At 51.9% G+C, this 19644-nt stretch overlaps 1 protein-coding gene across 6 annotated transcripts in view; it reads left to right on the top strand.

Annotated features, from left to right (window-relative positions):
* Positions 1-19644, top strand: part of TIAM1 (TIAM Rac1 associated GEF 1) — a 141281-nt gene that overhangs the window by 56807 nt on the left and 64830 nt on the right. For 3 of the 6 annotated variants that reach the window (XM_074530606.1, XM_074530580.1, XM_074530588.1), the window contains 2 exons: positions 10492-10670; positions 15790-16778. In XM_074530606.1, the coding sequence (XP_074386707.1) occupies positions 15801-16778 (978 nt within the window). In that variant the 5' untranslated portion in view covers positions 10492-10670; positions 15790-15800. Of the gene's footprint in view, positions 1-6789; positions 6815-10491; positions 10671-15789; positions 16779-19644 lie in introns of those variants that run through there. The other 3 variants (XM_074530570.1, XM_074530575.1, XM_074530597.1) reach the window with 2 other exon arrangements.

Genomic DNA, 19644 nt, shown 5'->3' with positions numbered 1-19644 from the left:
GCAATATCCCGATATTAATTGGTGCCCTGGGATTTCGGGTGCTGCTTGGAGGAGCTTCCCTCTGCTTCTGAGCATTAAGTCACTCTGCAAGTGTTTTTATTGTCTTAAAGAGGGGTTTACTGCCTGTTTACATAATTACTAATCTAATAATTGCAGTGGAATTGAGCCCTGAAAGTTGGTGGATCTTTGTGAAACTCTGAACAAAGGAAGCCCGTCAGGTTTTTGTAACTTTTATAAATATAAGCCTCTGGAACAATGTAACTGACAGAAATCCCACAAAAACTTCCCAGTTAATGGATTTTCTGTTCGCAGCACTCTGTAGGGTTACAGAAATGCTGGTGGCTAATTGCAGCCTTACAGATGGCACCAGGAGGGATGGATTTGTGCTGCTTGCCTTTGGCTCCCTGCAGTTCAGAGCCAGGAACACTTTTTGCAGAGGGAGGAGAGTATCTGGCTGCTTTTGGGTGCTTTGCTGGGAGAATTTCAGGTATTTTAAAAACTTACACGTAAGTCGTTAACAAGGATGTGTTCAGAGCTTATTGTTTCTTTTGAGGATCACTTTTTTGTTTGAATGGGAAAATAAGGTGGGGATTGTGACCTGGGAGATGGCAAAGAACTGCCTGTGCTTCCTCCTCCTTCTCCTCCTCCTCATGACGGGCTCTGCTGGGGCACAGCAGGGAGAAGGGAAGGAGGAGGAAGAGGAGAAGGAGCCTTCCCTGCAGCCAGGGACAGCCCCTGAGAGGGGCCAGTGCAGCTGCTGGGGGGGCTGTGAGTCAAGGAAAAGGTCCTAAAAATGAGGAAATTTTTAGGGAAACAGAGGAAATGTTCTGTGGAAAACAGAGGAATAACATCTTGTTTCTGTGAGCTCTCCCCCTCTGTTCTTTGCTGCCTTTGGCCTTTTCCTTCTCGCCGTGAGCGTTCGGTGCGCGCGGCAGGGCGAGATTTCCCTCTGTGACATCGGGAGCCTTTTGCTCCCTCTCCAAACCTCGTGGCTGCTTTGGGGGCCTGGTGCAGAGCCCAGGGAGGGAGTTTGGCCCCGCGAGCCCCTGAGCAGCGTGGCTGCTCTCTGGCCGGCAGGCAGGGTGTCGGGGAGCCGCTGTGCGCGGGCGGCACCTCGCCGTGCCCCAGCTTGTGTGTGCCCGGGCTGGGCAGCTCCCCGGGCAAGAAAAGGCTGCAGTCAGCACTGTGCAGCCAGGGAGACAGCCTTGCTTGCCCTCTGCCCGTCCCTGCTGCAGCCCCACACATGGGGAGCCATCAGAACTCCTCCTGGAGTGTTTGTGTTGCTGTGTCACGCCGTTGGAGCTGTGCTGCTGCTGGGAGCTCACCCTGAGCTTGGTGTGCTTTGGGACTTGAGGAGAGATGTGTCACTGTGAGCACATCGGCATTTTGCTGCTGTGACTGTACTGCAGTGGCCTCTGCAGGCTCAGTCACAGGTCGTGTCCCTGGCCAATGTTTGTGCTGTGCATCTGGCCCCAGTGTGAGGCTGTGCTTTGAGTGCTGCACTGCACAGAGCTGTCCTTGCTCCCTTAATGTACAGGGAATTACATCTTGAGAAAGGTTTTGCAAGAGTTGATTAAAAACTGTGAATAATGAAGTACAAAATAGGAGGTTTTTTACCTCTTCCCCCTCTTTTCATGTAACTGTCAGTTCTGAAGAGTGGTGGAAAAAACCTAAGAAAACAAGTAAGGAAGGGAATTGCATTTGAAATATTTTGATTTTGTTAATGAGTGACCTGAAAGGATGTACAGCCCATCAATGGTGTGTGATAGGGAGATCTTTTCAGACCAAGGCTGTCTTTGATGGCAGAACATCAGAGGTCCCCAGAGCACATATAGGGCAGAGTCTGTAGTAGGGAGCAGAAAAGTTCAAGGTGGAACCCCCTGTACTGGCACAGAGGTTATTGCCCCCCAAAAGGAGATGCAAGGGCTGGTGCAGAACCATGGAGTGGTTGTTTAGCTCTGTTGTAAATATGTCCTTTGCTTCTCTCTTTAAAGGGCTTCCCTTGGAAATGGCAGCAGTCACTGAGTGTTTGAGGTGCATCACTCTCTGCAGAAATAGTCACTGCTCTGCTCTGGGTCTGCAGGATCAGTGTGAGACATGGCTGTGGCTGCTGGTGGAGGGGAAGGCACGGGACAGTCACCTCTCCTGGTGGAAAAGTGTCTTTCAGGAGGAAATCCCTGGTCCCTGATGTTATTTTTAACACCCTTTGGAGTAAAAGCTGCTTTCAGCAGTAACACAGTGGGGGCTGTGTGCATGCAGACAGAAGCAGTGCTGAGAGGTTACTGGGAGAGGCTGGATGTCCCTGCAGCCTGGAGGTGGCTCTGTGGGGGGACAGAGGCCACTCAGGTGAATTGAGGAGCTCAGGTGGGTCAGTAACTCCCCTGCAGCACAGGCAGGGTGCCTCTGGTCAGTGTGTGCACAGATAGACTGAGCGTGCATCTGCTGCAGGGTTTGCTTTCACTTGGCTGGGAGTGCTGCCACAGAAAACACCAGTGGCTTTGGCAGCCACTAAAATCATCTCCTGCTCTTTAAATGTAGAGAGGAAACTGGATATTTTCTTGCAGGGCTCTTTTGGAAAAGTGAAACACTGAAATGATGGAATGGCACTTGCTGCTGAATATCAGAATATAGAGAATATCAGATGGAGAATATCAGTCCCAGGTTGGAGAAGACCTGTGAGGTGTGGGGTCCAAGCTGTGCCTGCTGTCACCGAGTGCCATGGGCACTCATTAATTACAGTGCTGGGTAGATTTGCTGTGGTTTTGTTTGGTGGTGAGGCTGGTACCTCACCAGCCTGGCATTTGGAGGAGGCATTGCTGTTGTTTTATGAGCAGTTTGCATTCCTCACACATTTTAGAATGCCTAAAAAAAAATTCCCACTTCTTCATACTTGAGCTCAGTGTTTTGTTTGTGTGACTGTAGCCAGCATGAAAAGGAGTGAGAGCCTGGTGCTGAAACATTCCCACTAGGGTTTGGAGCATCTCTGCCTGCTCCTTGTCTGGCACTGCTTTTTGGGTCATTTTCAGGGAGAATTAGGCTGGAGCTGTGTGCTGTGCAGGATGCCAGGAGCTCACAGGTACCAGCCCTGCAGCTGCTCACCTGGCACCCCTCACAGGCAGCAACATTCTGCCCTTACTGACCACAGATGGCAGAGCCAGGGCAGGACCTGCCCCAACTGTGCAGGATTTGGTGTTGGTTTTTTCCTGCTGCTCAGGAGCAGCGAGAGTTTGGGAAGGACGAGCTGTGTCCCTGTGTGCAGCTGTGATCCCTGGGTCTGGGATCAGCCCCTGCGCCCCAGCTGGATGCACTGCTCAGCTCCTCTCTGCCTGTGCTCCATTCACAGCAGCTTTGTTCTGAACTCCTCTCAGAGTGAAGCTTCACTTCTGCTGGAGGTGTCGGTGTTAACCTTGGCCACGATGAGGATTGCACGTCCCAGATGAGGTCAGTGTCTTGTGCAGCATCAGGCACTGCTGTTTCTGCCTGGCAAGCCCTGCTTGGTGCACCCTTTGATTTACATTTGCTTTTCTTGGCATTTCTGTCACACCCAGGGAGCTCGTGGTCCTCTGGGATCAATGTGAGACACGAGGTCTGTTCTGTGCTCTGACTCTTCCCAGCCTTGTGTCCTCAGCACAAGTCACCAGCACATTTCATTTTTATGTGTCTGCACTGAAAACATGAAAAGGCTTGATGAGGTAATTCTCTCCTCAGCACAACCTCTGTGCGAAGTTTCTTATGCAGATCATAATTCCTGTGCCACTTTTTGTCATCCTCAGCTGTGCTAGCAGTTTCCTGGAAAGGTGTCTTCTGCCTTTCCTCCTCTGGAAAATGGGTCATCTTCTTGCAGGGAGTGATCAGGAGCAGCAGGCAGAAGTTAATTCCCATTTTTCCTGTGTCATTCCTTGTTCCATCTCCCAGCTGTGCTCCCCGGCCTTGCAGCCCATGGACAGACAGATGGACACATCACTGCTGGGATCACTTGTTCTGCACTCCCAGGCAGGATCCTGATCCGCAGGTTTTAATGTAAAAATTCCTTCCCACAGCCCTGTGGTTGCTTCTCTCATGGGTTTGGGATGCAGATTGAAAGCTGCTGCTGACTGGCACGTTTCAGGCTCTGGATTTTGCTCCTGATAACCTCAGATGTGGTGATTCACATGCCTCTCCCACCATGCACTCCCTGGAGAAGGAGGCAAAGCCTTCATTTGAGTGGGAGGCCACACTCAGAGCTGATGGGGATCAGCTTTCCCCCCTGAGCTGCCTTAGCCTGGCGTTTGGTACTTCTGCTTTTCCTCTCCAGAGCATTTGCTGATCCATCCCTTTCCCATCCTTCCCAGGGTGGGGGCTCACCTGAGCCCCCAGGGTGTCTTCTCCTGGGATTTCCACCCCTCATGGTTCTGTCCCCTCTTTATTGAAGGAGCACCCCCCAGCCATGTGGCCCGGGAGGTGTGTGTGCCTCCCTTGGGGTGGGAGAGCCGTGACTGGAACCAGTCAGCCCAGATCAGCTGAAGCCACCAGGTTGTGCCAGGCCAACCCAGAGCAGCTGGAGCCATCAGGTGAGCCCAGATCCACTGGAGCCATCAGGTTGTGCCAGGTAAAACCTGAGTGCCTCCTCCACCCTTGGCAGTGCCAGGCTGGTCCTGAGCAGCCCCGCTTTGCATCCCTGCTGGGACTGAGATCAGGAGGTGAGCTCAGCAGCCACCTGGACGCTGTGTCAGCATCTTGCTATGTCCCTGCCCCACCAGAGAGCCCTGTCTGTGCTGCAGTGCCATGCCAGGCTGTAACCCCCTGGTTTTGGCAAGTTTAGGATGTTCAGTGCATGCTTTCTGCTGGTTCTGGACACAGAAAGTTGGTTCTGGACACTGCTTTCCTCCTTGGTCACCCCATACCCTTTCCCTTTGGGATGTGGCTGTGCTGGACACGGTGTTCCCAGATGGAAGGGAGCCTGGCAGCAGGAATCCAGCCCTCCCTGCACTGCTGGCCTCCCCACCCCAGTGCAGCTTTAGTGGAGGATGAGTCCTGAGCAGCGGTGATTTCACCAGGAGCTCACAGACAGACAGATTCTGGTGCCAAAACTTGTGCAAGGCATGCTGTCATCTGCTAAGGACATCCTTTGCTTCACTCCTTTTCCTCATTATGGAAGTTATTTTGCTGTCCTTTCTCCTGACTCTGAAGCAGTGATTGAGGAAGCTTACACAGCTCTGGTGCTCAGTGAGGTTCCTCACCCTCCTCAGAGAGAGAGAGCAGAAAGGGAAAAAAGCTCTTCTGATCTGCCTGTGTTTCGCACCAGCAGAAAGGGAGAGCTCTGCTGATCTGCCTGAGTTGTATTTCACACCGGTTTTTCCTCTGGAATCCCTCCCTAGTACTTAAGTCAGGGTATCTAAAATTAGATACTTCATATCTCAGGCACCATCTTAATGATCTGTGTGAGGTCTTTGGCATTGCTTGAAAATCAGATTGCTTACCTCAGTGCTTCAGTGAGGAGATACAGCAAGCACTTCCTCTGCAATTCCCCCTACCACAATTATTGCCCTGAATTTTTTTCCGCACCATTTTAATCCTTCACATCCTGTCTGGTCGGCCACTCGAGCCAAGGGTTTCAGGTTTTATTGCTGGAGCCTGTGGTGCTGGCTGGCTCTTCTGTGCAAGGTCCCACTCCTTGGCTGTACAGGGAGAGCTCCCCCAGATCCATTTGGAGCTCTGAACATTTTCTTGTTCCTTCCCAGTATTTGGAGTGCATTTGGCCCGTCCCACCCTTGCCGTGTATCAGCAGTTCTGGGCTCATTTGGCACAAGCAGAAAGCCCTTTTTAAGCTAAGTGCAATAACAATAACACAGAACCTAAAGGTAAATAAACAAGCCACGCCTTATTTTTTATTTCAGCTGCATTTTGGGAATTCTTTTCGTTTTTCAAGTCTCATATAAATGTGCACTCAGTCCTCAGAGCCTCCATGGAGGCCAAGGGGGCTCCTCCTTCCCTGCAGCTCCCTCCTGGCTGGGCTTAGGCTGCCCCACAGGCTCCAGGGAGTTGCCCTCGTGGCTTCCCATAGATTTGCTTATGTCTGATGATCTGAAATTAGAATCCTTCCCCTGCTCTGCCCTTTGCTGGAAACGTGTAAAACCTTGCAGATTCCCCCCCAGGCTAGAAAGGGGGATTTTCCCACCATTAAAAATAAAAGGGAAGGGAAGGAGAAAGAGTTAAAACATGCTCAGATAGTTGTAAAAATGATTGAAAAACAAACAAACCCACAGCGGTGTCAATTATTCACATCCCCTCTATAAATAGAGAAACCCTGGAGAGGGGGCTTTCCCTTGGGCTACCTGCTCTGCTCTTTCATTAATTTATTGCCGTGGTGCTTTCTCAGTGCTGTGCTCCTGGTTCTGTTTCCTTTAGCTGGATTTGGGGATGGCTGGCTGTTGCCTCTGTGGAGGTTTAAGGTCTCTCAAACACAAACCTTCCTCCCTCCTCCTCTTCTTCCCTTCCCTTCCCTCCCTTGGGAATTGTCGTAGGGGTGGTGCTGCAGCTGGAGGAGCAGGGCTGCCCACACCTTCCCCTTCAGGAGCTCAGCTCAAAGGGAGTGTGGGTTTATTTTTCCTTGCCCTCCTCTTCATCTGGAGCATCACCAGCATTGTTCTGGCAGCCGTGACAGACACGGAGGGTGCGCGCTAGCGAGACACTTGAGAGGGGTTGGAGCTGGAGCTCCTGCAGCCCACTCCTGGGGATGGATGGATGATGGATGGATGATGGATGGATCCCTGACCTGCCTGCATGGTCACTGCCCTCACACTCCAGCTTCAGGAGCGGCCATTCTCCTCAACAGGTACTGTAAGCCGTGCTTGGCTTGAAATTCATTTTTCTCACGAGCAGCGCTCGGTTTGAAATTAATTTTTCTCACAAACAAAAAGCTTCTATGGCATTTTAAATGTCACAGAAAGAAAACACGGAGAGGAGCACGTTTGTCATTTATTTTTGCTGCTTTAAAAGTCAACCAGCTTCTGCAATGCTCTGAAGTTGGTCTCGGGGCTCAGTGTCTAGATGGAGAGTGGGGAAGCTCGGAGCATTTTGGAATTGCATTTGTGAACAAAGATCTGGGCATAGGGCAGGCTCTTCTCCATCCATCCATCCATCCATCCATCCATCCATCCATCCATCCATCCCTACATGGGTCCAGCACTGGTGCAGTCTCACCTCAGGGCACGGGGGCAGCTTTGGGCACCACAGTTTGAGAAGGACCTAAAGGTATTAAAGAGCATCCAAAGGAGGGGCACGAGGATGGTGAGGGGTTTGGAGGCTTGTCAGGCTGTCCGTGCAGGGCCGGAAGCTGGACTCTGATCCCTGTGGGTCCCTTCCAGGTGAGGATATTTTATGTTCCCTCTCCTGTGGGTTTGGCTTTGCAGAGGGCAGCCCAGGGACGTGGGATGGGGAGAGGCAGAGCCCTGGAGCACAGGAGAGCATTTACGTCAGGGCAGGGCATTGGCTGGGCTGATCTCAGCAGCAATTCATATTAACTAACTGACTATTAACCAACAAAACGTGGCCTCCAGTCACAAAGCAAGGGCCTGATTGTCCATCCCAGGAGAAACACTGGAGTTACAGTGGCGTGGAACTGGGATCATGGGTGGGGAGCACAGCCCAGAGCTGCTGATGGATATTGAATGGTTTCTGTATGGAGTGCCTACTGCTCCTGTCTCTGTATGCACATCCTGCTTGATGGTGGAGTTACCAAGGGCTTCTCCAAACTGCATCAAGATTTACTTAACAGTCAACTGATTGCATTTGAAATCTGACTAAAGCAATGCCTCATAAAATGAAAAAGTGAAAATAGAACCAAAAGAGAGCTGTCGTCCTTCTGGCCAACTTTTCCTGTTCACTGGACAAGGGCATGTATTTGCATACTGATTTTTTCATTCTGGAAAGGAAGGGTTGTGCTTTGGGAAGGAGGCTCTTAGAAAGCTACGGTTTCCATGTTTTTGATCCTGTCCATGCTGTCAAGCAAACAGAAAGCAGGTGTGCTGGATTTCTCTCCAGACTCTTGGCACTGCAGACTGCTGTGCAGCCCATGGCAGCTAGAGTCTGTGCTGTACCTGGAATCCCAGGTAGCAGATGTGAGCAATAACAGGGTGCTCCTTTACTCTGTTCTGCTCCCCTCTCTGTGTTCAGTCCATGCATGGAGGTTTCCTGTGCTCCCAGCCAGGCCTGGCAGCCCTGTGGGAAGCCCTTGGCCTGGTTTTGGAGCTGTTTTGTGGCTGTGCAGTAAATACAGCTGTGCTGCCTGCAGCCTCCAGAGCACAGGAGCTGCTCTGACGTGTGCAGGGCTGGCTCACACACACCAGGGACGTGTCTGAGCATCAGCAGCACTCAGTGCTGACAGGGATGTTCTGTCTCCAGTGTGCAAGTTGGAAAAGCTTTATTTGTTTTTTTTTTTTAATCAGAGCAGTTGATCCACGTGTTGATGTTTACAATGTCCATCTCCCCTGAGAACAGGCTGGTGGTCACTGGTCAGCTTTTCCTTGGCCAGCATCTGTGGGAGCAGACATGTCCAAAAAGGGCTCTGTGCTGGAAGGGAAGTGATGGAGCTGTGTTTGCTTCAGCCCTTCCTCCTGGGAAATCACTTTTTTGCCTTGTTGGACCTTCCAGGACCTTGCTGGGAGGCTTTGCTGGAGAACTCCAGAAATTCTGCTGTGGCAGAGCCTGGGCTGTTGGAATGAGCCAGGACACTGAGGGCTGTTCCAGTGCTTGTTAATGTCAGACCAAGTATGAGAAACAAATGTTCTTCTTGGAAAGTACGGATTGGTTTAATTTAGGACAGACTGTCTGAGGTAGAAAAGTTAATGGGAGCAAAACTTTTCAGGAGAAAGTTGATGGGCAATGATAAATCCTTGTTTTCTGGAGGAGCTTGCTGCGCAGTTCTCACCTGTCCATGGCAAAGGATGCTGCCAGCCCTTCAGATGTGCTGGAGCAGTGTGAGGGTTTGGATAGTGCAGGATCCAGGTGTAAACATCCCCTTTTAACACAGGACTGCCAGGAGAGAAGGGGTTCTGCTGGAGGAGCACAGGTGGTGTGTGGACAGGCTGCCTTGGAGCTGCTTTCTCAGAGTTTGTGTCACCCCAGAGCAGAGTTTAGGGTTACAAACTCCACACAAGCCACGTCAGGGTGGAAGGTCTGACAGAATGCTGGGCTGTGTTTGCTTTGCTCCTCTTTTGGGCAGGTTTTTTTGTCAGTAGCAGGCAGACCTGAGCAGAGATGGTCCCAGTTCCCTTTGCTGGAGGTGAGGAGTGCTCGTGGCAGGGCTGCTCCCTGTGTGGTGGGTGCAGGTGGGGAGCCTCCTGCCTCTAGGACCTTTTTTGTCAGCAAGATTCCCCTCTTGGAAATCATTGGCAGCTGGCATGATAATGAGTCCATTTCAATATAAATGAGCTTCATTTCATTAATTTCTGCCAGCTCCTGAGCAATTCATGAACTGCTTTTCAGATCTCTACCAACAGCTTGGGGGAAGAGGGGGAGGTAGGGAGCAAAGAAGGGAACATGAAGGAAGAGAAAGAAAACGAGAACATTTTTAATTTTAAAAAGAGCCAGTGACTCTCATCTCCTTTGAGAATCCAGCCAAGAGTGAGGATCACACTTTCCCCACCAAGCAGCTCCAAGAACATGAAGGGCAGCAGTAATCCCTCCCCAGATTTTTGCTCCTTGGGACCTGTGGAGAAGTTTGTAACTCTCCCAAGTTTGTGTGCAGCCTTGAGATGATGTTTTAGTGCTGGTGCCTGGCTGGGAGAAGGGGGAGTTGGGTGAGAGCTGGATTGGGAAAGCACTCAGCCTCAGCCAGGCCTGCCCTGGAGCTGGACTCCTACAAAGATGCTCACCAGTAGTACCAGGCCTGGAAAGGGCTGGGATTTGGTGTCCACGTGAGCTCAGTGCCTGACTCAAGGACTGTCCTTAGGATTGTCTCAGGTCTAGGTGAGCACAGACTGATCTCTGGTGTCTGCACCTTTGTGAGCACAATTACCCTGAGAACCCGTGCTCACAAAGCCAGATGTAAATGCTCTGCCCCAAATGGCAATGAAATCCCTGCCTGGCAAACCTCCCTTTCCATGAGTGGGACAGCATGCAGGGAAGCCTCCTGCAGCCCTCCTGGGTAGCTGGGCTCCCTTTGCTGCCAGAATTCAGCCTGTTCTGCTGGAAGGTGCCTCTCTTGGTGCTCATCCTCACACACAGGTGAGGTTTTGGCCCTGAGCTCAGACAGACCGGCCTCAGCAAGGCAGTGTTGGAGTCTGGGGGATTTTGGTTGGGAAGAGGAGCTCTCCATGTCCCGTGGTTGGGGCTGGCCATGCTTGGCTGGGTTTTTCATTTATTCTGCCACCATCAGCTCTCACCATTGAATTCAAGCACCCAGTGCTCCTTAGGTAAGTGCTGACGACAGCCCCCTGCAGAAGATGCTCTGTCCATCCCTCCCCGCTAACCCTGCTCTGTCTGATTTGTTTTTCTCCCCTTTCTCCCCAGGTTTTTGGCATGTAGGCATAGACTCTGAGGCGGGAGCGATGGAGTCGCTGAGTGGCAGGTGCTGACAGCTTCTGCAGCCCCAGTAACTGCTCCCTTTGGGGTCACTTGCAATTCTGTACCTCTAAATGCCACAGCTCTCTGGGGGAAGGTTGCGCTGGATACCGGGACTGCCTCGGAAGGTACAAGTGCCTCCCTCGTGTTTCTGCAGGGCTCTGCTGGGCTCTGGGCTGCTGGGAGGGCGAGGGACGAGCTGCATGGCTGGCTGCTGGGCTGGGCTTTCCGAGGGTGCCGTCCCTCCCTCCCTCCCTCCTCCTCTTACTCGAGCTGCCTCTTTCTGGAGTCCATCCTGTGCTTTAACACATGTGAGAGCGGCTCACAAAAAAAGAAGTGGCTGGTTAAGACATTCTGATGTGAAAACAATGAAATTTGGAGGTCTTTCTGGAGTCCATCCCATGCTTTAACACGTGTGAGAGCGGCTCGCAAAAAAAGAAGTGGCTGGTTAAGACATTCTGATGTGAAAACAGTGAAATACAGGGTCTTTCTGGAGTCCATCTTGTGCATTAACACATGTGAGAGCGGCTCACAAAAAAGTGTCTGGTTAAGAGGTTCTAATGTGAAAACAATGAAATTTGGAGGTCTTTCTGGAGTCCATCCCGTGCTTTAGCACATGTGAGAGCGGCTCACAAGAAAGAAGTGGCTGGTTAAGAGGTTCTGATGTGAAAACAATGAAATACGCTGCTGGAGTTTCTGAGAAACTGCAAGGCTTTCTGTGGAATTTCAGCCTCTCTGTTGCCCTTTTGAAAAAGCACATTTTAATTGCAAGAAAATGTGTGTGTTCACACTTGGTTATTAGTCTTGTACATTTTTCTATGTGGTTCTGGTGAGTTCAGTGAAAATCTTTGTTGTTGGCTGGCAGATTTTAGCAGAAGTTTATTTCTGTAGGCTCACTGCCCGCTGTGGATTTGATCATTGTTCTGGTTCTCACAGCCTTCGAGCTACGCTCCAGGAGAAAAATACAGATTTGTCACCAGGGCCTCCCACTAGAATCTAATTTTAAATTTGCAATCTGTTGTCTTGTGAGGTGCTTCAAATTTGGTTGGAAATTTAGTATTTTTCAGATATACTCCTGGAGTCTAGTGGTCCAACCCTTTGTGGGTTCAGGGGTTAGTAACATAGGTTTAATTGAAATGAGTATTCTGGTTTTGTAATTATTTTAAGAAATAATTTAATATCGGGGCAGGGGAAGAGGAAGGAGAATTACTGTTTTAAAAGGAAATTGTGTTCTCTGAGTGGGCCATCATCAGTGGTCATCTAGAATGTGATAATTTATGTGTAACCGTTTCATGTAATAGTCATCCAGCAAAACCTCAGCAGTTCAGCTGGAGGTCAGGCTGCTTTTCCCACATACCCAGTCTAGGGAACACTGGTTTTCCTGCAGAATTCATGCTTTCCCTGCTGGCAGCCTAGTCTTGATGTCAGTCTGAAGTTTGAGCTTTCAAAAAGCATATCTCAGCCCTCTGTCCTGCCTCTGGATGGGCAAGCTGGCTTAAAGGTGGCTTTGTTGAAGTCACCACATTTCTGATGTTTTTCCGGGAAGGAGCAGGATTTCTGGGGATGGATGGTCAGGCCAGCTCCTTGGGGATGTGCAGGCAGAAGCTGCCACCCCTGCTTTGCCTGGCTGGGGCTGCAGATACGAATCTGCATCCTTGGTGAGTGCCTGAGTCAGGGCAGGGCGCTGGTGCCTCTTCAGGAGACGTGCCTGCCTCCCTGCTTTGCTTCTCAGGCCTCTCCCTCCCAGAGACAGAAAGAGAGATTTCGTCAGAGGCCCTCTGTTCCCACAAAAAGTTTGGGTTCTGATGAATCAACATTTTCTGCTGGAAACACCCAGCCAGTGGTGCTCACAGCCCCTGCGAGGTTCAGGGTCACTCACAGCAGATTGCTCCCACCACCACAGACCTGTCCAAAGCATGCAGATGTGTCACACTGCATCTGTGTCACATCCTGGTGGTACCTTGATGGGTCTTTAGTGGTGGCCTTTGCGTTTGGCAGCCGAGCTAACAAGGGGAGCCTTTGTCCTAGCAGCACTTGCGTGCAGCTCCCATTAACATTACTCATTTTCTTAATTTGATACAGATTTTTTTCACGGAGTGTGCTAAATGCAGTTAAGGCACAGACAGGCAGCATCTGGCAGTCGTAGCCGAGCGCTCTGAGCCGCTGCTGCCCCAGGGTGTCTGCTGTGGCCCCGGGGAGGGGGAGGCTGGGGCTGCCCTGCCCTGGCCAGCTCTGCTCTGGGGATGCTGGAGTCTGTACAGAGCCAGTTCCCCTCTCAGGGCTGCCAGCTCGCCTCTCAGCTCACCTCTCAGCTCCCTGCTGCCAAAAACGAGGAGGTGTCACTCTCCAGAGGCATTGTCCCCTCCTGTCCCCTCTGTGTCCCCGGCCAGGCACCCTTGTGCTGCCTCTGGCACGTGTCAGGCCAACTAGCTCAGCAAAAACTAACAAGCTTTTCTTTTTGTTGGTGTTTCTTTCCCCCCAGATTTATTTTCTGCTGTTTTAGTGGACTCTGCTGCGCGAGGACTGGATTTGGTTCAGGGTAGCTGGTGGGAATGCCCAGCCAGCCATGCAGGAGGGAGGCAGAAATGGGGTGAGAAGGCAGGATTTGGGGGTCCCTTTCCGAGGAGCCCCTCAGCTTGACCTGGGTGATTTGGTTCAGGGTAGCTGGTGGGAATAACCAGCCAGCCATGCAGGAGGGAGGCGGAAATGGGGTGAGAAAGCAGGATTTGGGGGTGTCCCTTTCCGAGGAGCCCCTCAGCCTGACCTGGTGGGGTTGGCTGTCCCACCCAAGCTGTGTCCTGCCTGTCCCATGGAGATGGGCTCTGCCAGGGGATGGTGACAAACTTGGGGATGGCACTGTCTTGCATGTCATGCAGGCACTGGGCAACGTTTGGGAGTTCAGTGGGATCAGGCAGGGCCTTGCCAGGGTGCAGGGGTGAGCTGTGGGCTCACTGACAGCCGTTTGTGGATTGGCAGACTCCTCACCCAAAGCAACAATCCACTGAATTGAAAAAGGGTCGGCTCTTTGCTTTGAAGTCTGACACTTCTTGCCAGTCTCTAGCAGATACTTCATTGTGTGAAATCACTCCCTGAGCATTCCTTATGTGGAGAGAAGACTTCCCTCCTTCTTTCCAGGAGAGTGTTATTTCCTCTGGGATGCAGCCTGAGCTGCTGCTCCTTTCCTCACCGAGCCCACTTGTGCTCCTGTTGCTTGTCTGGCTTGGGGAAATCTTGCCTGGTGTGCTTGGAAGGTAAAGAACCATTGCAGGTTTCAAGAGGACTTAAAAAACTGCTCGTTCTCCTTAGGGTGAGAAGGGGTGGCTGCAGATGGGATGGATGGCTGGAGGCTGGGGATAAAGGGTGGAAAATCCCCCCAGATGGAAGTGTGGTCAGCACGAGCCAAAGCAGGGGAAGCATTGCCCTGAGAGAGTTTCTTTTGTGGGATGGAAGCACTGAGGGCTTGTTTTTGATATCTGCAGAAGAAAAGATGCAGGTTTTGTGCTTTAAAATGTTCAATAGCCAAAAGCTGGCTGATGGTTTTTCAGTCTGTATCAAAGAGCTGTAGCTCTTGGGAGATAATGAGCCCTTGTCTAGGGATTGATAAAGCTGTCTTTTTCTTCTTTGTTTTAAGGTTTAAACCTGCCCTTTATTCAGTGCTTTTATTTTTCTAAACAAGTCATGTCAGCCAAAGGGAATTCTACCATTCATTTCAGTAGATGTAGGGCATTTCCTGCTGTAGTTTATTTCACCTGCAATTGCATTTATGTTCAGTGCAGAAATGCCCAGATATTGATGGTGCTGTCTGTTGCTCCAGCACTGAACAGACTTGTAGGCTCAGCCATGAGGAGCTTTGCTGGGCAAGGAGCAGGGGCACAGTCGTCCTGCTGTGGTCACAAGTGTCAGTGCAGAGCCCAGTTCTGCCGTGCTGTCCCGTCGTTTGGTGCCGTCAGTTCCTCACTTTCCATGTGTTTATGTGGGCTCATTCAGGTCTGTGCAGCAGCAATTGTGTGTGTACAGATAGTGAGGGGAAATGGGTGGTTGCATTCATTCTGCCAGCTTCTGGGTCAGTACCCACCAGCATCCTGGCAAGGGAGAGGAGATTGCCCATGAAATTAAAAACTCCAGATTATTTTACTGTCAGGGTGGCTTTTTTATTTTCAACCAGAACTGACGGGCATGCCTCAAAACAAAGAAGTTTTGTCTTGGAATTTCTTTTCAAGACTGATGGACTACTTTTCTCTATGTAGTTGTCTCGTGTGTAATTCAGGATTTAATTTTGAACTTTGGCATTTACTTTTCTTCTTCTTCTTGCCGTCAGGCCAGAGGGGAAGGACCCAATACTACTGATAAAATATTTCTGACATTTGTTGAGTGAGATCACGGACCTCAAAGTGTTTCCCAAGGTTGAATCAGATCATCACTCCCACCTCCTGGATGGGAAACCTGTTCCACGGCGGGACGTGCACAGCTGAATAATGCAGGAGGCTGGGGCTGGGGACACCAACCCCGTCCCTGCGTTCCAGCTCAGATCAAAGAGCTCAGATCTGCTTATCTGCTTCTGAGGGAGTGGGAAGGAGAGGTTATTTTTGTCTAGTCTGAGTCACTCATGCTAATTTATTTTTCATAATATGGCTTTCTTGTGGGGGACTCTCGGTACCTGCCTAATGTTGCACAGTTTTTTTGTTCCAGAAATCAAACCTGTCATTAGCTCGCTGCCAAACGGGTGGGTTTGTACTTTGCTGTTTGGTGCTTTGCTTTGCAGTTCCTAGCCAAAAAAAAGGTGAAATCTCAGCTAAAGGTGTACATGCCTCTCCTTTTCAGCATCTGTTACCTGCAGATAAACAAGAGCTGTTGATTTTTTGAGTCTGTTGGCTGGAATGGCGGCGCTGATGCTGAGGGTCGGGTGAATGCACACAGAGCTGAGATGGCACTGTGGTGCTAAACTGGTTCCAGTTCACACCGAGCTGCAGGGTTCAGTCCTTCGCTCTCCTGCACTCTTGGTTTGCACAAGTTTGTGTGGCTGTTTGCTACCTTCTGATTTAACTGCATTTCTCGGTTTGCTGGTGCAGCCACTGGCTCCTGTCATTAATTAATCTATGGGATTATTGCCGCAGTTAGGGCAGTCCCTGCAAGAATCTGCGGTGTGGGTTTTGGGACGGGCTGGGTAATTAATGAAATTAAGAAATGACTTGTTGGTGCATTGGGGTGTCCACATGCCTGCCTCCCCTAACGCTGTGTCCCTTGCAGACCGTGACGCCATGGGCAACGCGGAGAGCCAGAGCGTGGAGCAGGCCCTGTACGGGGACAAGCAGCCGGCGCTGGGCCGCAAGCACACGTCGCGCTCGCTGCGCCTCTCGGGCAAGGCCTCGCGCCGGGCGCGCCACGCCTCGTCGGGCAAGGCGGCGCACCACCGCGGCTCCGAGGTGAGCACGCGCTCCAGCAGCACGCCCAGCATCCCGCAGTCGCTGGCCGAGAACGGCCTGGAGCCCTTCGCCGCCGCCGAGGCGCGCCTGGAGGACTTCGGCAGCGCCACGTGGGCCGAGCGCGTGGACATGGCGCTGCGGCCCGTCTCCTACCACACGGACTCGTCGGTGACGCCCAGCGTGGACAGCAGCACGGCGCTGACGGCCGCCTCCGTGCACAGCGTGCCCGACTCGGAGGAGAGCCGGCTCTACGGCGACGAGCCGCCCTTCCTGGCCGAGGCCGACGCGCGGGCGCTGCGCTACGCCGCCAACGGAGCCGCCTTCGCCGACGCTGCCGCCTTCAAGAAGAAGCGCTCCAAGTCGGCCGACATCTGGCGCGAGGACAGCCTGGAGTTCTCGCTCTCCGACCTCAGCCAGGAGCACCTGACCAGCAACGAGGAGATCCTGGGCCTGGCCGAGGAGAAGGAGGCCGAGGCGGCGCGCGGCCCCGAGGCGGGCGGCAGCCCCCAGCCCCTGGTGGCCTGCCAGCGGGCCAACTCCATGAGTGACCTGTACTCCCCCAAAACGCCCGGGGCCACCATCAACGGGGGGCCACGAAATGCCTTCGGAGGGTACTGCCGGAGCCTGGTGTCCGACATCCCTGAGCTGGGCGGCCATAAGATGGCCTCGGTGGGTGCCGAGGACGCGCCCTCCTCCTACAGCAACTACAACACGCTGCCCTGCAGGAAGTCCCACTGCCTCTCCGAAGGGGCCTCCAACCCTCAGATGAGCCATAGCAGCAGCATGCAAGGCAGAAGGGCGAAAACCACCCAGGTAAGGCCGTTTTCTGCTGTGCTTTGGCATTTGCTGGGCTGGGCCTGTAGAGGAAGGTTTTCTGGGTTTCCTTCAACACTCCCTTTCTGAGCAGAGAGATGCTTCCAGAACTAGCCAGTCTCCAGAGCTGGCTCAATTCCATCACTGTCCCTCCTTGATCTGCAGCTCTCCTTGGACCTTTTGCACTCTTCACTGCCTCTGAGAAGGGGAAATGTGCATTTGCCAGCAGAAGATTTCCCTGCGTGTTTTGCAGTGCTGACAGTTCCTTTTTTTCCAGGGTAGCTGCCAAAACTGATCACTCCTCTGCAGAGCTGTCCCCCCTTCTGCCCTCCCTGCCTTGTCACCCTGCCCTGCCTGCACTCGTGGCTGGAGGCAAAGAAAAAACCTGTCAGTGTTTCCCCTCCGTGCTAGACCCTCCCTGGGCTGAAATTTCACTCTTCTAATTAGCTGATGTTAGTATCTGTGCAAAACATCTCACTGAAACAGCACTGGCACTGCCAGGCCTGCTGTAAGCTGAGAAATGATGGGGCATGGAGATGTGTGGAGAAGATGCTGCTTCTCTGAGCCAGGGACAGCAGACACTCAAGAGAAGCTTGGCTGTCAGGTGCCCCTCCTGCACTCCAGACACCAGGCCTGTGATTTTGGGGCTTTCTTACGTTTTTCCATGCTTTTCCCTGTCCTGCCTGATGGAGTTCCTGCCCCAGGCTGCAGGCAGTAGTTCTGCTGGCAGGTTAGCTGTAAAGAGGGGCAGGAAGGAGTTCCAAACCCTGCCCAGACTCGTGCTGGGATGGGGCTGCTCAGGGACTGCCTGGCCATGCGTGATCTGGGGACATGGGCTGCTGCTAAATATAAAACTGGCATGCTGAAACAGATGCTGCAGCAGCCCACAACAGCAGCTTTGTTCTTCAAAATCAGCTCTTTGCTCTTGGAGGTGAAAAGCTTTTGGTGTGCCAGGGCAGGATAAAAACCTAGAGAACAAGAAAGGAAAAAAAAAGGGTTTTGGCAGCCTTGGAGCTAACAGCTTTCCTGAAGATTGTTGGGTGCAACCTGCTTTCGAGGGTATTTAAGGAAAAAGAGAATAGAGTCAGTGATGAACAGCCAAGCGTTTGTTTCTCTTCTTGGTGCCTATGCTGGCATTCAGAAGATTCCTCTGAGGCATGTAGTGAAAGTCTGGAATTTAAGTAGTGTTTTGTGAGGCCTCAGCCATACCCAGGGAAATTATTTTGTGGGGCTGGTTTCACTGGATGGATCTCCCGAGACAGGAGATGATGGCTGTAAGGAGTCTTAGCAGTGATTATTACCATGGATAAATTCAACAAAATTAAAGCTTTGCAAAGGTCAGAATTCCTCCTCCCAAGTCTTTAATCCCAGCAGCATCCTGTAAGTATAAGATAGTTGTCAGAAATGAAGTCATGGCAGCCCCAGCCTAGCCTGAGCAAGCTTAGGGAAATGACTGCCATTATGTGTTTGAAAAGGCAGGAATGAAGTCCAGATTTGCACACAAAGTGAAAGGAGTCCTTGGTGAGCCTGGTGAGGTGGCTTTGGATGGGGTGAGGGGAGGGAAGTGACCAGTCTGTGTCTGCAGCAGGTCCCCAGGCAGCAGTGTGTCACCCTGTGCTCCTCTTTCCTTGGCACTGCTGGTGTGAGTGAGGCTGTGTCACTGCCCTGCCCTTACTGTGCTCCTTGGCACTGTGCTGCCTCTGCCAGCTGGCCCTGGGCACCTTTGGGGCAGGTTTGTTTCCCTCTGCCCTCCCAGTCTTTGAGCTCTTTTATCTTTACACTCCTGATGACTCCATTGTCATGGTGCCTGCCATGCGTGTCCTCATGCTGGAAAACACTTCCTGCTGTAAATGTGTGTTTTGGCCAGCCTTCTAAACTGCTTCCCCCATCCCAATCCCACAAAAGCATTGTTGCATCTTAGGGCCATGAGGCCCTAAGGTGCCCCAGGGCCAAGTGCAATGGGGTGTTGGACACAGCTTCCCTCCTGGCCTCAGGGCCAGTGAGGTGTCACTGCTCCATGGAGTCACCTAATGGGTTCTCCTAGCCAGGGGTGAAGTTTCTGCTCAGATCCTTGCTGTCAGTCCTCACAAGACTTTGGGGCTGTGTGTTTCAGTGGTTTTGGGGTTTTTTTTTCCCCCACTTTTTGGAAAGCTGTAGCTGGAATATATGCCTGTTTCTTTAGTCTCAGCTGCCCAGGTGCTAGAAGTGCTGGAAGGGCCTGATGGTCACCAGTGGGTGACTTTCGAGTGGTTTAGTTCCTGAAGAAAGGTCTGAGAGCACAGCCATGGCCTTGTGCCCTGGTGTTTGGTTCCCAAATCCAGCCATCATTCCATTGCATGCTCATGAGCACCATCATGGTTTCTCTAAGTTAAATTTGCTGCAAGTTCTTACTAGCTGTCCTGGAAAAGTGCATCCCAGAAGGAAAAGCGCATGCCAGAATCATGGCTGCACATATTTTGTTCCAATGCCTTATCCATGGGTTCTTTGCAAGTACATGGTTTACATTAAAGGGAAAAACACAACACACCAAAACCGGGGAGGAAAATCTCTCCTCATCCAAATTTAAACCTTCAATTGAACGGTGGGAGTCCCTCTCCAGCAATGGGAGGGAGCTTTTCCCCGTGGAGAGCCAGTTCTATTCAACGTGCACAAGTGATGAGTGCTCGCAGGGTGGCTCAGGGGCTCCCACGCAGCAGTTCTGCTTTTCCCAGCACTGTGCCATTGAGGGCTCAGCTCTGCCGAGCCAGGCTTCCCGGGGAGCCCTGCTGGGATGCTTTGGCTTTTGGAGCCGAGCTGGTGTAGGTGGAAAGGCCTTAATTGGCTGCCATTTGCACCCTTTTCTCCGGGAATACGAGCTTGGATACAG

This window comes from Zonotrichia albicollis, chromosome 2 (assembly GCF_047830755.1).
Source record: "Zonotrichia albicollis isolate bZonAlb1 chromosome 2, bZonAlb1.hap1, whole genome shotgun sequence".
NCBI classification, from domain to species: Eukaryota; Metazoa; Chordata; class Aves; order Passeriformes; family Passerellidae; genus Zonotrichia; species Zonotrichia albicollis.
This window is presented reverse-complemented; position numbering and strand designations above follow the sequence as displayed.